We start from the raw sequence: 16,690 nt of genomic DNA, 5'->3' as shown, positions 1-16,690 counted from the left end.
TGAACTCTTATATGATGAAGTCCTTAAAGGATTCTAGCATGCTATAATGGGCAGCGGAAGCTAGGAATCTTAAAAATTTCTTGATAAAGTTCCTTAATATAAAACCCTTATAAGCCAAGATCACCTTAATGGAAGCAATCAAATAATGTAATATAAATGCAGCAATAGAAGAATACCTCTAACGCTAATCCAATGTACAAAATTTCTACTAGGTGCCCAAGTGTTCACCCTCCAACGTTGATCCACACGAAAACTTGATTTAAGTCTTAAGCTCCAAAGACTTTGATCCTTAATGCAGAATTCTTCTAAAGAACTCTAATGGCTTGCTTTCCTTTCTTTCTATTTTTCTTTAACCTTCTAAAATCACTTCTAATCCTTTTGTCCTAAAGAAGACCACCTTGTCTTGGCTTAGGACACACTAGAAGCAATGCTAGAAAGAAAAAAACTAATGTAAGAAAGAAAGAAGAGAGGAGTGGGTGGAGTTGGAATTATGAAACCCATGGAGTGCTAGCCTATTTATAATAGGTGTAGGGATGCATCTCCAAGGGATGCATCCCATCCACACATCCTCTCATGAAAGGGCATCATCTAAAGGGCTTTATCAAATAAGAGGAGGTGCAGATCAAGTGAGGAGGTGTATCAAATGATATGTCCTTTCATGTGGTGCCATATTTTGACCAAGTCAACATCACATGCCAATCACATGTCCATCATGCCTCACCTCTTGATCTTTCATGATGATGATCCAAGGGCTCCAATGCAAGGCGCCATTCACTTGACCCATTATGTCTTCATCCAATGGTGGGATTAAGATCCAATGGTCAATTATGATAGCCATCCTCTAACCCAATCCAATTGGGTTAAACCAACTCTCCATTATGTCTTCATCCAACGGTAGATCAAGACCTAACGGTCTAGATTGAATGATTTATTAAATCTAATCCAATTAGACTCAAACCAAGCCAATTAGGTGCCAACTCTTGGCTAACCCATATTAGAACATGATCTAATCAAATTAGATCAATTAAGAATCGGATTCGAATCCAATTCGAATCAAGAGCTAAGGGTTTGCAACACCTGCTAGGATGTCTATCTTGCAAACATGATCTAATCCAATTGAACCCTTAATAAGTTTTCTTGTGTGTGACCCATTGGGTTCCATACTTAGCCAGCAATAGGTGTGAGTGCGAGTTGACCCAACTTGATTAGAACTCTTCTAATCGATTTAAGTCCAAACTGCACGAACCCGAACTTAACAATTAGAATCCTTTCTAATTGGTGATTTAAGTCCAAACTGCGCGAACCCGAACTTAACAATTAGAATCCTTTCTAATTGGTGATCGAATTAAACTCTTTAATTCGATCAAACCTATAAGACAAGATTGACGTCTAGCAACGTGTCATGTCTACCCGAAAAATATGAATTTGGTAGAAATACCAAAAATACCCTTCAGTGGCAAGTTACCATGCAATTCAATCCTTTAATCAAACTGCATCCCAAATATGTATATGAGTATGAATATATGTCAAACTCAATTTCATATTCATATATTCTCAATCTTTAATGATAATTCAAATAATGAAACATTAGAAACTCTTTCTAATTTTCATTGTGCTTTGATCAAAGGCTTCCTGAATTATCATATGATTAGAATAAATAGGATGCGATCTTCTCTTACTAGAAGTGATTAATTCCTTGTTGACCTACTCATAATCTTCGTACACAATTCCACCATATCCAGAAGACCTCGTACATAACTTATTGTCATGAATGAGTGAAACCAAAATAGGTTTATGTGCACAAGATACTATGGTGATCTCAGGTCAAAGGATCAGTTGCACAACTCCCACTAAGAGAATCATCTTTTGACATGTAAGTAAGACTTCATAAGATTTCTCTTTGTAGGTCAATTCAGTGAACTCATTCTCTAATGAGCACCCACATCTTTGTATTAGTGTCTCCACACAATGATTGTGAGATCAATCACCCTCTGCATCGAGCATACATAAGATGTGCCAGTCTTTCCGGTAATCATTGATCCCCGACTCAATGTACCAATGACTGGAAATATTTAAGATTAGGATTTTAGGATTTTAGTCTCACTAGTATGATCTCATCATAGTCAAAATCATTGCCCTAATCTAAGGGTTCATCACAAATATAATCAACAGCATATGATGAAACACAATGCCTTTATTATATTAAATGTCATGTACATGATTTGGAAAATCAAAAGAAAATCCTTCAATACATATTGCGATTGGCTTGTAGGGCATCTACTCTTTCAATCTCCCACTTGCACTAAAGCCAATCGCCTTATATTTATCCCCATACAATCGAGGTGGCGATCGAACTGCTGTTGTGGTAGAGCTTTAGTGAACGGGTCTGCTAAGTTGTTCTTTGTGTCTACTCGTTCAATGACTATGTCTTGTCTCTCGACGATCTCTCGAACGAGGTGGAAGCGTCTTAAATGTTCTTGGATTTGTGATGAGATCTTGGTTTCTTTGCTTGAGCAACAGCTCCAGTATTGTCACAATAAACTGGAACTGGTCCAGCAATCTCAGGAACTACTCCCAACTCAGAGATGAACGTCTTCATCCAGACAGTTTTCTTAGCGGCTTCACTTACAGCGATGTATTCTGCCTCAGTAGTTGAGTCAGCTACAGTTTGCTTCTTGGAACTCTTCCAGCTCACTGCACCACCATTTAGGGTAAAGACATACCCTGAAGTGGACTTGCTATCATCTGGGTCTGATTGAAAACTAGAATCAGAAAATCCTTCTAGTTTCAAATCAGATCCTCTATAAACTAGAAAAATATCTTTAGTCCTTCTTAAGTACTTAAGAATATTTTTCACAGCTATCCAATGATTCTCTCCCTGGATCAGCCTGGAATCTGCTTGTTATGCCTAAGGCATAAGCAACATCAGGCCTAGTACATAGCATAGCATACATAATTGATCCTACTGCCGAAGCCATAGGGAATAGAATTCATTCTATTCCTCTCTTCAGATGTCTTAGGAGACATCTTCTAGAGAGACGTATGCCATGACTCATAGGTAGTAACCTCTTTTACTTCCTTCCATGTCGAATCTTTTCAGCACACGATCTATGTACTTAGACTGGGCCACAGCCTAGCATCCTTTTAGATCTATCCCTATAGATCTTTATACCAAGTATATGGCAAGCTTCTCCCAAGTCTTTCCGTGGAAAAGCTTTTTGATAGCCAAGTCTTGACCGATTGTAACATTGGAATATCATTTCCAATGATAGTATGTCATCTACATCCAATATTAAGAAGACACGGCACTCCCACTAGTCTTCTTGTACACACATGGTTCATCCACATTTTGATAAAACCAAACCTTTGACTGTTGATCAAAACGGATGTTCCAACACCTCGATGATTGCTTTAATCCATAAATGGATCTCTTAGCTTGCATACTTGATTTACTCTCCCACTTGAGAACAAATCTTTCTGGCTGTGTCATGTAAACCTCTTCCTTAAGATAACCATTAAGAAAGGCGGTTTTGACATCCATCTGCCAAATTTCATAATCATAGTATGCAACTATTGCAAACAAAATCTTGAATAGATTTAAGCATGGCAACTGGTGAAAAAGTTTCATCATGTCAATTCCTTGCTTTTGCCTGAAACTTTTGCCACCAATCTAGCTTTGTAGGTTTCTACTTGGCCATCTAGCTTCCATCTCTTCTTATAGACCCCATTTGCAACCTATAGGGTTTTACACCTTCTGGTGCATCAACCAAAGTCTATCATACTTGGTTGGTATACATAGAGTCTATTTCGGATTTCATAGCTTCTAACCATTTGTTAGAGTCATTACTCATGATAGCTTCCGAATAGGTCAGAGGATCATCATTTTCAACGATGTGGGCTTCATCATTCTCAATGATAAACCCATACCTCTTAGGTGCATTTCGCACTCTATCTGACCTTTGGAGAGGAGATGTGTGTTGTGGTTGTACTTAATCAATGGGTACATCTGGTTGAGGAATATCTTGTGTTTCCATTTGTAGGTCTTGAACTTCTTCAAGTTCAATTCTCCTATCCTTGTCTTTTTCTAAGATAAACTCTTGCTCTAAGAAAGTGGTATGTCTACCTACAAAGATCTTTTGTTCGGTAGGATGATAGAAGATGTATCCTATACTATCTTTAGGATAACCTACAAAAATACATTTATCTGATCTAGCACTTAGCTTATGTCCAAAATTTCTTTTGACATAAGCTTTACAGCCCCATAACTTAAGATACTTAAGATTAGGCTTCTTTCCTCTCCATATCTCATATGGAGTACTAGATACAGATTTTGATGGTACCCTATTTAATATAAGTGCAGCAGTTTCTAGGGCAAATCCCCAGAAGGAAATAGGAAGATCTGTAAAGCACATCATGGACCGTACCATATCTAATAGAGTACGATTCCTCCGTTCAGCTACACCATTTAATTGTGGCGTATACGGAGTGTTCATTCAGAGAGAATGCCCTTTTCTTTAAGATGATTTAAAAACTCACTAGAAAGGTATTCACCTCCTCGATCAGATCGAAGGATTTTAATACATTTTCCAGTTTGTTTTTCAACCATACTTTGATACTCTTTAAATTTATCAAAGGCTTCAGATTTATGTTTCATAAGATACACATATCCAAACCTTGATAAATCATCAGTAAATATGATGAAATAAAAGTATCCACCTCTAGCAGGAGTTGTCATAGGACCACATACATCTGTATGCACAAGTCCTAATAACTCTCTTGCCCTTTCTCCATGTCTAATGAATGGAGACTTAGTCATTTTACCTATAAGACAAGATTCACAAATTCCTAATGATTCATAATCGTAAGGATCAAAGAACTCTTCTTTGTACAGCTTGTTGATTCTTGATTCGCTTATGTGACCAAGTCGGCAATGCCAAAGAAGGGTGTTATTTACTTTTTCTCTCTTTCTTTTATTGCTTTTATCAATATGAAAGACATTGTCATTAAGTAATAGAACAAGAAGACCATTTTCCATAATGCCATTGCAATAGACTTTATTAAAAAAGAAATTGAGCAACCATTGCTCTTTATATTAATTTCATATCCTTTCTTTAACAATAAAGGAACGGAAATTACATTTCTAATAATTTTGGGCATATAATAACAATCTTCTAATTCCAGGAGCTCTCTCGAAGGCAACTCCAAATGGTAGGTTCCAACAGCTTCAGCCTGGATGGACTCTCCTCTAGCGCCATACAGCTCGAAGTCACTTTTCTTCAAAATTCTAATTTTCTGTAGTCCATTCAAAGATTTCCAAATATGAGAACCACAGCCGGTATCCAATACCCATGAATTTGAATTTGAAGAACTTAATGATAAGTTGGCATGTAACATAAACATACCTTTCGATGCAACTCTTGCATCGGTCTTCATACTTGAAAGAAAACTCTTGCAATTTCTCTTCCAGTGGCCTTCCTTGCCGCAGTGGAAACAGGTACTGGGTTTGGAGTTTTCTTTCCTTTCTTCTTCTTGATCTTGCTACTATTAGGGTTCAACCTTTTCTTAAAATCCTTATTGCCTGATTTCTTCCTTGAGCCCCTATCAACAAGAAGGATCGGACCCTTTTCCTTTTTGATATGGGTTTCAGCTGTCTTTAACATATTTAACAGCTCAGGCGGTGAGACATTCAGCTTGTTCATGTGAAAATTCACAACAAACTGAGAGAATGATTCAGGTAGTGATTGCAGGATCAAATCCTGACTGAGCTCACTATCCATAGCAAAACCTAATTGACTTAATCTGGTGATCAAGTCTATAACCATAAGACAATGGTTTTGCACAGACATTCCTTCATTCATTCTAGCACGGAACAATTGCTTAGATATCTCATATCTAGCAGTTCTACTTTGCTCTCCATACAACTCCTTTAAATTAAGAAGTATGGATTGAGTGTCCATGTTCTCATGTTGTCTCTGTAGCTCATTGCTCATGGAGGCAAGAATGATACATTTAATAGTTAAACTGTCATTCTTCCACATCTTATGTGTGGCTACCTCCTCTTCTATAGCATCATCCCCTAGATCTCCAAGATCAGGGGTTTCAAGAATATAGAAAATTTTCTCCTGAGTGAGTACAATATTAAGATTCCTCAACCAGTCTACATAGTTTGGACCGGTCAACTTGTTGGCATCCAAGATGCCTCTTAGTGATAGTGAAGATGCTATTTAATTCAGAATTAATTCTACATAAGCAAAGAACAAAACTATCATAAACAAACCAATCATGATGACATATATACAATTAGACAAGGACTTTATCTAATTGTTACTCCCACTATTTTATCGAATATCATAGCCCTCTCCTATGATAAACGAGAAAATCTAATTTTTCTTAGTAGGATTGAGATCCTAATTCATCATAAAAGCCTTGTAGTTGCACAACAAATCTTTATGAGTTCAAAGGTAGGAAACTCTTTTCAATTGCATCTTATGCAATTCTCAACTTTATCCTATCCTCTTAAAACACTTTTAGCCTTGTGGTTGCACAACAAACTATAATGTTTTAGTTAAGTCAAATCCTTCATTTCCATATAGTCATATTCAAATAATATTGCCCTTGTGGTTGCACAGCAAAGCAACATATTAAAATATGCCATAAGCATCTCTATGCACCAAGACAGTATAACATCAGTCCTCATTGCAAGTCTTGTGGTTGCACAACAAACTAGCATGGATCTTGACATAATAATGTCGAGGCATGAAGGAAGGATATCAGTAGTGTTTTATCAACATTAAGCTTATCCATAATAGGCAATCAAACAATTGGCCAGGTAAGCAGGTGGGAGGCTCCACTTACTCAGAGAGTAAGGTCCTAATTAAGTAACCACCTTTAGTGCTTTCCTTAGACACCAATTAGATTAATTATTCTAGAATGGGTCAGCTCAAAGTTTTTCAACACTATGACTTAATATAATATTATTGAGGGCTTACTAGTCTCATGCACATTCTATAATTATAACATATTGAACATATGTCTTTGTATATGCTATAACAAATTATATATCTATCTTATAGCATATATAAATCATAACCAACTATCATGCATCATAGCTATCTCATAGCATGTATAAATTATTACCAATTAACTAAATCAATTAACATATCTTCATATGAAAATTCATATCATGAAATTTATAACATAATACTATCTCATAGCATAAATACATCATGGCTAATCACCTGATTGAACCAATTAAGGGTGGCTCTGATACCACTGAAGGGTTTTAGCATGCTATAATGGGCAACGGAAGTTAGGAATTTTAAAATTTCTTGATAAAGTTCCTTAACATAAAACCCTTATAAGCCAAGATTACCTTAATGAAAGCAATCAAATAATATAATATAAATGCAGCAATAGAAGAATACCTCTAACGCTAATCCAACGTGCAGAATTTCCACTAGGTGCCCAAGTGTTCACCCTTCAACGTTGATCCACATGAAAACTTGATTTAAGTCTTAAGCTCCAAAGACTTTGATCCTTAATGCAGAATTCTTCTAAAGAACTCTAATGGCTTGCTTTCCTTTCTTTCTATTTTACTTTAACCTTCTAAAATCACTTCCAATCCTTTTGTCCTAAAGAAGACCACCTTGACTTGGCTTAGGACACACTAGAAGCAATGCTAGAAAGAAAGAAACTAATGTAAGAAAGAAAGAAGAGAGGAGTGGGGTGGAGTTGGAATGATGAAACCCATGGAGTGCTAGCCTATTTATAATAGGTGTAGGGATGCATCCCTTGGAGATGCATCCTCTCATGAAAGGGCATCATCTAATCCAATTAGACTCAAACCAAGCCAATTAGGTGCCAACTCTTGGCTAACCCATATTAGAACATGATCTAATCAAATTAGATCAATTAAGAATCGGATTCGAATCCAATTCGAATCAAGAGCTAAGGGTTTGCAACACCTGCTAGGATGTCTATCTTGCAAACATGATCTAATCCAATTGAACCCTCAATAAGTTTTCTTGTGTGTGACCCATTGGGTTCCATACTTAGCCAGCAATAGGTGTGAGTGCGAGTTGACCCAACTTGATTAGAACTCTTCTAATCGATTTAAGTCCAAACTGCGTGAACCCGAATTTAACAATTAGAATCCTTTCTAATTAGTGTTCGAATTAAACTATTTAATTCGATCAAACTTATAAGACAAGATTGACATCTAGCAACGTGTCATGTCTACTCAGAAAATATAAAATTTGGTGGAAATACCAAAAATACCCTTCAGTGGCAAGTTACCGTGCAATTCAATCCTTTAAACAAACTGCATCCTGAATATGTATATGAGTATGAATATATGTCAAACTCAATTTCATATTCATATATTTCTCAATCTTCTAATGATAATTCGAATAATGAAATATTAGAAACTTTTTCTAATTTTCAATGTGCTTTGATCAAAAGCTTCCTGAATTATCATATGATTAGAATAAATAGGATGCGATCTTCTCTTACTAGAAGTGATTAATTCCTTGTTGACCTACTAATAATCTTCGTACACATTCCACCATATTTAGAAGACCTCGTACATAACTTATTGTCATAAATGAGTGAAAACCAAAATATGGATTTATGTGCACAAGATACTATGGTGATCTCAGGTCAAAGGATCAGTTGCACAACTCCCACTAAGAGAATCATCTTTTGACATGTAAGTAAGACTTCATAAGATTTCTCTTTGTAGATCAATTCAGTGAACTCATTTCTCTAATGAGCACCCACATCTTTGTATTAGTGTCTCCACACAAGTGATTGTGAGATCAATTACCCTCTGCATCGAGCATACATAAGATGTGCCAGTCTTTCCGGTAAATATTGATTCCCGACTCAATGTACCAATGACTAGAAATATTTAAGATTAGGGTTTTAGGATTTTAGGTCTCACTAGTATGATCTCATTATAGCCTCAAAATCATTACCTTAATCTAAGGGGTTCATTACAAATATAATCAACAGCATATGATGAAACACAATGCCTTTATTTATATTAAATGTCATGTACATGATTTGGAAAATCAAAAGAAAATCCTTCACAATACATATTGCGATTGGCTTGTAGGGCATCTACTCTTTCAGTCCTTAGGACTTATGTTATGATAAAGGAGGATTTATCTTTGAGTCCTTAAACTTGTTCGCGACCAAATGATATGTTGTTACTAGGACGACAACATTATCGAGATTAGGTCATTGTGTGACATATACGTTGGTTGTCCTCTTAACCAAGGAGTGTGGAGACACTGGTATGCCATACAGGTGAAGTGTAGGAGTACATTTCACTGAACGTGACCAATTCCGGAATGCTCTACTGTCAAAAGATGTTCCGAGTGGATATGGGTATAAGTTTGGCCCTCTGACCTAAGACCGCAACCTGTGACTAGCAAGCAACTCACTGTACTTTGGTACCGGACTACCTGAATTTCTAATTCAGTGACGGAAGGTCACTGGGTGCAGTCAAGTACTTGCGTAGTCAGTTGTGAGTCAAGATAGAATTGACCCCTTCTGAAAATAGAAGATAATGTCTTGTGATTAATTTAGCAAAACCTTGGCCAGGATAATCCCAGTGAGGAGTCATGGGATATCTAAAGTTAATCACATAATGGATGTACTAATTATAGGGTTGACAGTGAGCTCTATGTCATCCTGGCATTAGGAGTCAAAAGAATTAAATTATACAGTAATTATAGTTCAGGATTTCAGAATATTTGCTTCGCATATATTCGACCTATCCGGACGTCAGGTACCATTGCTAGATGGTCACATCGATTAGTGTAGGAAATTGTTCCTATACTACCGGCTTAGGTTCGAACCTATGAGGTCACACGCATAGAAGATTCCTGATTGATCAAGAAAGCTGATGAATGATTAAGAATCACTCAGGGGTAATTTGGTCAATTTGATTAGCAAATTATCTTATAAAATAATTAAAGTAATTATGGAAGGATTAATTAGTAATTAAATTACTAATAAACTCAATTTGATTGAGTAATTGTGCTAAGGATGAGCCAAATTGAATTGGATTCAAGTTTGGGCTCAATCAGGGTTTTGACCTGATTGGATTAGGTCAGAACCAAAAAGGACTTAAGCTGATCAAATTAATTTTAAATTAATTTGTTCTTAATTAGGAATTGACCTAATTGGATTAGTTTCAATACAAAGTAATTAATTCAATTTGATTGAGTTTGGATGAGCTAAAAATTGAATTGGATTCAATTTGAGCTCAATCAGGGTCTGACCTGATTAGATTGGGTTCAACCAAATTGCTTTATTTTAATCCGGGTTTGACCAAATTTGATTAGGTGCAACCCAAGAGAATTAGGCTCAGATGATGTGGCAATTAGTGGTGACATGGAATTGGATTTCATGAATTTTAAATAAACCAAAATTATTGCATGGCGCATGGACCCATTGCTTGACACATGGCGACATTGTTTGTTTTTTGAATTTGAATTCAAACATTAAGCAATATATTAAATGATTTCATACATCAAATAACTTCCCTAGCTTGCGTGTGAACCTCTGAATTATTTAAATTCAAATATCAAATGAAATATATGCGACAAGAGGTAGGAAAATTCTGCTGCATGGATTTCAATTTCCTCCCCTCTTGCACATGTGTTTAAAATTTGAATTTAAATTAGATTTGGTTGAGATCTGATTTGGGTTGTTCCTATTTCTTTGCATGTGCCAACTAAAGGAGGTTTTCTGAAAATAAATTTTAAATTTTGAATGAAAATTCGGAGGCCATTAAAAGGGATCAAACATGGGCACCGAAAACACATCCATTGCAGCCTTCTTCCTCACCCACATCCTCCTCCTCTTCTTCTCCATTTTAGATAGGGTTTTCAGGGTGAATATCTAGAAGATTCAAGATTAGATATGAGTCCTCTCTCTATCTGCTTCAAGACGATTGATCAAGAGTTGATTGAATCCCGGCGGGCAGATTTCAACTTTCAAGTGTTCTGCAGCTGCTAGCACTATTGCGGAAGAAGATCCTTCAGGACTTCGCGTGTACTTCTCGTTGAGGCCATTCGTGTACATGGCTGCGAAGTCAAGAATCAGATTCACAACTTTCATCCATCATAAAAGGTATTAATCTAGCATTAATCATTTATTATGGTGTCAAGGTCTAGGTCCGATTCTCCGAGGTTTTACCCTCTTTTGGGGCTCCTCACGGAGATATCTCTAGAATCCATTTGATGGATATTCGGAGATTAATTGGAATAGAGTTTTTATGTTTCAGATCTGATAGTTAATCATGCATAAAAGCTTTAGCATAATTGTTTAAACGATTCCGGCATAATCCTATGTGTTCTTAATGTGCTGATTTCTAGATTTGATCTTGTAAGCATGCATGAATTAAATTGTTTGATTCATTTTTCTGCTGTATTTTTGAAACTTTAAAAGAACTACGTGTGGCTTGATTTTCCTTGTGAAGGGGTACGTAGGCAACCCGATCAGGTTCAGCCATGGTTTTCAAAAAAAAAAAAAATCAGCATGCTAAACACCGAAGAACCTAGGAATAACTTTCATCTGCATCCTCTTGTTAAATTTAACAAACATAGATTTAACATGAGTAGTAGATAAACTTACAATTATCTGTTTTTGCCTATTAGGTTCATCAGAAAAATTAGAATCTATTTTAGGATAGATAGTAGAGGATTTAACACATATGTCATTAAGGGATTTTTGTGTGTACCAAGATTGATATCCTAATCCAGCCTTTTCAAATTCAGCTCTTTGATTATTTATCATTAAGTTCAGCTTTTCAGAGCTGATAGTAAATTTTTCAACTATAGGCTTAAATTTGTTAACTTCTTTAGTTAACCTTTCATTGTCTTCTGAAAGCAATTTATTATTTTTCTGAATTATATCATAGCTTTCAGCAAGAGATAGATTTTTCTGATTTAGCTTTTTATTCTTTAACTAAGCTTCTTATATTCTAAGTATAGATCAGAAAAAGCATCATGAAGTTCATCAAATGTAAAATCAGATTGAGCTTCAGTATGTACTTGATTTTTGAATGAGAAATTACTTTGTATTCGAGTACATACCTCATCTTCATGTGCCACAAAGCATAGATTTTCAATTTCGGTTTGCTGCTCTTCTTCTTCGGAGCTAGTTTCAAATTCACTAGAAATGTTAGTGCATTCATATTTAAATTCAAGCGTACTCCATATTTCCTTAGCAGTTATGCAAAAAGATATGTTATTAAGTTCACTATCATCCAATGTACAATATAGAATATTCATGGCTTTTGCATTTTGCTGAGCCATTTTCTTATCATGATTAGTATTTGTGTATAGCCCATTGACTATGATACTCCATAAATCGTAGTCATGTGCTTGAATGAAAATGCGCATGCGTGCTTTCCAATGTGTGTAGTTTATACCATTAAATAGTGGAGGTCTATCAATTAATTGTCCCTCTCCTAGAAAACTATCTATTTGAGTTGTCATGATTTTTGGCTCTTTAACGGTTAGGTCAAAGTCACAAGATAAGAAATTATAGAGCACCTGCTCTGATACCACTTGTTTTCCAAGGTGACAACCCAAGAGGAGGGGTGAATTGGGTTTTTCTAAATTTTTGGTGCTTTAAATGTTTTCTTGTTAAGAGCGGTGGAAGCTTTCTTAAGTTACTTGTGTGAACTTATCCTAGAACAAAAATCAAATATAAAGCAAGAATAAATACAAGAACAAGCACAACACAAACAAGACAATGTAGAGTGGTTCGGTACACCCAAACACCTACGTCCACTCCCCAAGCCTTTCCTTGGGAATTCACTATAATCCCTCGGATTATAGTTGGATTGTTTTTCGGGCTCACAATCCAAAACCTTTACTTAGTTTTTCGGGATCACCAATAACCTATGTTGGTTTTACGGGCTCACCAACGAACCTTCACAATTGGTTTTACGGGTTCACCAACAACCTACGTTGGTTTTACGGGCTTACCAACAACCTACGTTGGTTTTACGGGCTTACCAACAACCTATACCATTGGTTTTACGGGCTCACCAACAATCTACACCGTTGGTTTTACGGGCGCACCAACAAACCTATACCGTTGGTTTTACGGGCTCACCAACAACCTACACCGTTGGTTTTACGGGCTCACCAACAAACCTTACAACAAGAATAAAGAATAAGGAACTAAAGCTCCTAAATGAGCAAATAAAACAATTATGAGCTACAAAGAAGAGTTTAGAATATAGTTATCCCTTTAATAAGGCTCTTCTCTTCTTTATCAAGATTGCTTCACTCTTCAAGGATTGGTGGAGCTCTTAATGTCTCTTGGAATCTGCTCAACCACTTTCTTTTGGCTCTTTGAATGAAGCAATTGAATGAAGCTTGCCTTGCTAGGGTTTTCTCTTGAATGCACTTGATGTGTTTTCAAAAGCTTTCTTCCTCTGATGAATACTCCCTCTTAAATACTTCTCCAACCTCCAAATAGTCCTTCCTGACCGTTGGATTGAAGAAACTAGCCGTTTATAGCCGTTGGGAGTCCAAAAAGCACTTCTGCACAACTAGCCGTTATGCTTCTGCCTGTGCTTGGGTCGACCCAAATTTTCCTGGGGTCGACTCAAACCACTGTTCATCAAACTTGGGTCGGCTCAAGCTTTTCTGGGGTTGGCCCTTTTAGAAAATTCAGAGACTTGCTTTCTTGACATTTCAATCTGGGGTCGACTCAACTTTTTCTGGGGTCGGCTTAAGAAAACTTGGGGTCGGCCCTCTCAGTAAATTCCAAAAGGCTGTATTTTTAGATGGCTGAAGCTGGGGTTGGCCCGAGCTTTTTCTGGGGTCGACCCGAGCTGGGGTCGACCCGAGCTTTTCTGGGGTCGACCCAAGATCTGTGTCATTTGTGCCATTTGTGCTTGAATGTGCCAAAGTGTGCCAAATTGTGCCAGGGTCGACTCCATCTCTTATGGGGTCGACTCTAACTCTGTTTTTCTGCATCTTTAGGTTAGATTTGCACATTAAACATATAAAAGAAGTAACAACATTGCAAATCATTTCTTTCTCCTTAGGATGCTTGGCACATTAAAGTTTAAGCTCATTAAGCATGTAAATGACAGAGTTAAGCTTCAATTAAAAGAACTTGACTCTAAGGTATATTAAACTCTAAATTAGTTCTTTCCTCAAGTTCTTCCAATATAATTTGTTTTAGATGTATTCTTGAAGGTTCTTTTAAATGTATCAAGCAAAGCGTATCAAGGATGTATCAAATCTTTCTTCCTTACTCACTTATGTACTGGATTAATTGAGTTAATAACATTAGCACTTCCATATGGCCTCAACGGCTTTGTAAGCATCAAAATAACACTAGGATCCTCAGGGGATCATGGTCTTCTGTTATGATTTAATTTTTTTTTCAAATTTTAAATCAAAGCTAGCTTGGTCTGCAGACTATGGTCTAGGTCAAGCCCAGTTACCATTGTTAAGCGGAAGGAGGGTTGGGGAGGAACGGTTTGGAGATTGGAGAGTTTAGAAGCTATGTTGGGAGCCTGACTTGGGCCGGCCCACATTACACAGAGTAAATGGCCTGGCCCGGCTCGTCCAACCTTGTCTGCTTGCGACCGTACCCTAGCCAGAGGAGGTACTAGCTCAAGAAGGCTTAGAACGATCAGGGTGCAGGAAGATTGCTAGAATAGGTGTGGTGCGCGAGGCAGCGTTTCTCCTCCGTTCCCATGACGACCATCCGCAGGTTCTGCTGCAACGACCTCCTCCGTTTCGCCTCTGTCAATTTCGACCACCTTACTGAAACCGTAAGCCTTCCTCTCTCCCTTCCTCCCTCTCTCTTTTCCGCTCTTGCTAGTTCTTCTCTTCTGCTCCTCTCTCTCTCCCTTTCTCTACTTCTTATACTTATCCATCTCCCTCTTTGTCGCGTCCGATCAGTTCAACATGTCGTTCTACATGACTTATCTGGCTCGATGGCCCGATTATTTTCATGTTGCCGAGGGCCCCGGCAACCGTATTATGGGATACAGTAAGCCCCTTTCTATTTCTCCCTCGGAATAGCCGTTCTTTCAGTTCTTTTTTCCATTATTTTGATGTGCATAAACTCAAGAAATTTTAGTTATTCAATGGTACTCCCATGTTTATATAAAATTAAAAAAAATGAAAAATTGAGAGAAAGAAGAGAAAATCAATCACATTTAGGAGATTGGGACCTTCTAAACCTGACTTCGGAACAAATGCTTTTCTCTCTTCATCGTTTTGACAGTAAATTTCGAATTATTTGAAGTCTCTTGACCCAATGTAAGCATGGAAACTGGAGATATGAAATCCTCCATTATTGCAGCCAACCATATTGATCGGATATGGAATCCTGCCTATGCATTATATCTGATTAAAGGAAAATATATACACCGGACGTTTGATCTTAGAAATCTTTGTTGTCCTGGTGAAAACAAGAACAAGTCACAAAATGAGACTTATGTATAATGTATTTGATACCAAACATTTATGTAATTGGAGATTTAAGGTAGTCTCTACATATTATATGCTGGGTCTTAGTAGGGAGATGGTGATGGTGAAAATATGCAGGGAGAAATGTGCCTTAGAATTATGTGTTGAGAATATTATACTGGTTCAAATCATTTCGGATCAAGGTTCCCTGTTTCGGCATCGGACCCCGTATAGGTATCATCTATTACAGTGTCGGTACTTGGTATTGTACAAGACAATAAGGTGTACTGAGTGTCGGTTTGGTACGAGATTGCGTATTGGTTCGGTACCTGTATGATAGAGTACGTCAGGTATGATATAGTACCGACTGGTATGGCAAAACCTTATTCCGGATAGTGAAAAATTTTAGATTCTTGAAAAAATATGGGTAGTCAGGTGCATGGGGGATGTTCCCTGGTTAGACGAATTGGATTAGCTAGTAGGGATCTCTTTTAGGATGACCAAGGTGAGCTAGGTTTTGCTCTTCTTATCTTAGAAATGGGCATTGGATTGCCACCTGACGGGGATAGTGCTATAAGCAATAGCACTTAAGCCACAGCGGACAGAAACTATATCATTACGAGAGATGGAGGAAATTACTTTATAGTAATAGATATAGAAGCAAAGATAGCAGGTTGTGCTGTCTGTTATTCTCTGAAGCCACTCATTGCTATCCAACATCCTAAAGAGTACTGAAATATCCAAATGTATTTCTTTCTTGGTAGAAGAGTATAATATATCATGTGAGATGGGGTTGTCCTTTTTCTGATTTTCCGTTATCACCTAAACCAACTAGGTCCTGTAGGTTTAAATCTAAATTGTGTCACTTATTAAGACTATTAGATGGAAGAATCATGGTTCGCCGAACCAGTATCGAGATCTGTACCGGTCGGCATGGTACTGGTTCGGTACCGTACCAACACACGGTATGCTTGGGTGTGCCGGTTCCATATTAGCACGCCTAATTTTTTTTGGAGTTTTTCAAGTTGATTTAATTGGTAATCAATTTTTTTTTTTAATTTTTTTAATAATTTTAAACCTAATTTGATATTTTTTTGATATTTTTTGATGTTTCTATGATTCCAGTTTAATCTAAATTATGCATCTTATTGTTTTAAAATGATACAAAATATAAAATGATTAGTGAGATGTTACATGCTACAAGAAGCAATATAAAATATCCTCAAATC

General features: G+C 37.0%; 1 protein-coding gene across 2 annotated transcripts in view; it reads left to right on the top strand.

Annotated features, from left to right (window-relative positions):
• Positions 1-14,649: 14,649 nt before the first annotated feature.
• The window catches only part of LOC103695677 (N-terminal acetyltransferase B complex catalytic subunit NAA20), a 47,131-nt gene continuing 45,090 nt past the window's right edge, over positions 14,650-16,690 (top strand). Inside the window, exons 1-2 of one of the 2 annotated variants that reach the window (XM_039122836.1) lie at positions 14,650-14,818; positions 14,949-15,039. In XM_039122836.1, coding sequence (XP_038978764.1) covers positions 14,741-14,818; positions 14,949-15,039 — 169 coding nt within the window. In that variant the 5' untranslated portion in view covers positions 14,650-14,740. The remainder of the gene's footprint in view (positions 14,819-14,948; positions 15,040-16,690) is intronic. The other variant, XM_039122835.1, reaches the window with a different exon arrangement.

The sequence above is a fragment of the Phoenix dactylifera genome, unplaced genomic scaffold, assembly GCF_009389715.1.
Source record: "Phoenix dactylifera cultivar Barhee BC4 unplaced genomic scaffold, palm_55x_up_171113_PBpolish2nd_filt_p 001793F, whole genome shotgun sequence".
NCBI classification, from domain to species: Eukaryota; Viridiplantae; Streptophyta; class Magnoliopsida; order Arecales; family Arecaceae; genus Phoenix; species Phoenix dactylifera.
The sequence above is the reverse complement of the archived record's forward strand: the minus strand, read 5'-3'. Positions and strand labels throughout refer to the sequence as shown.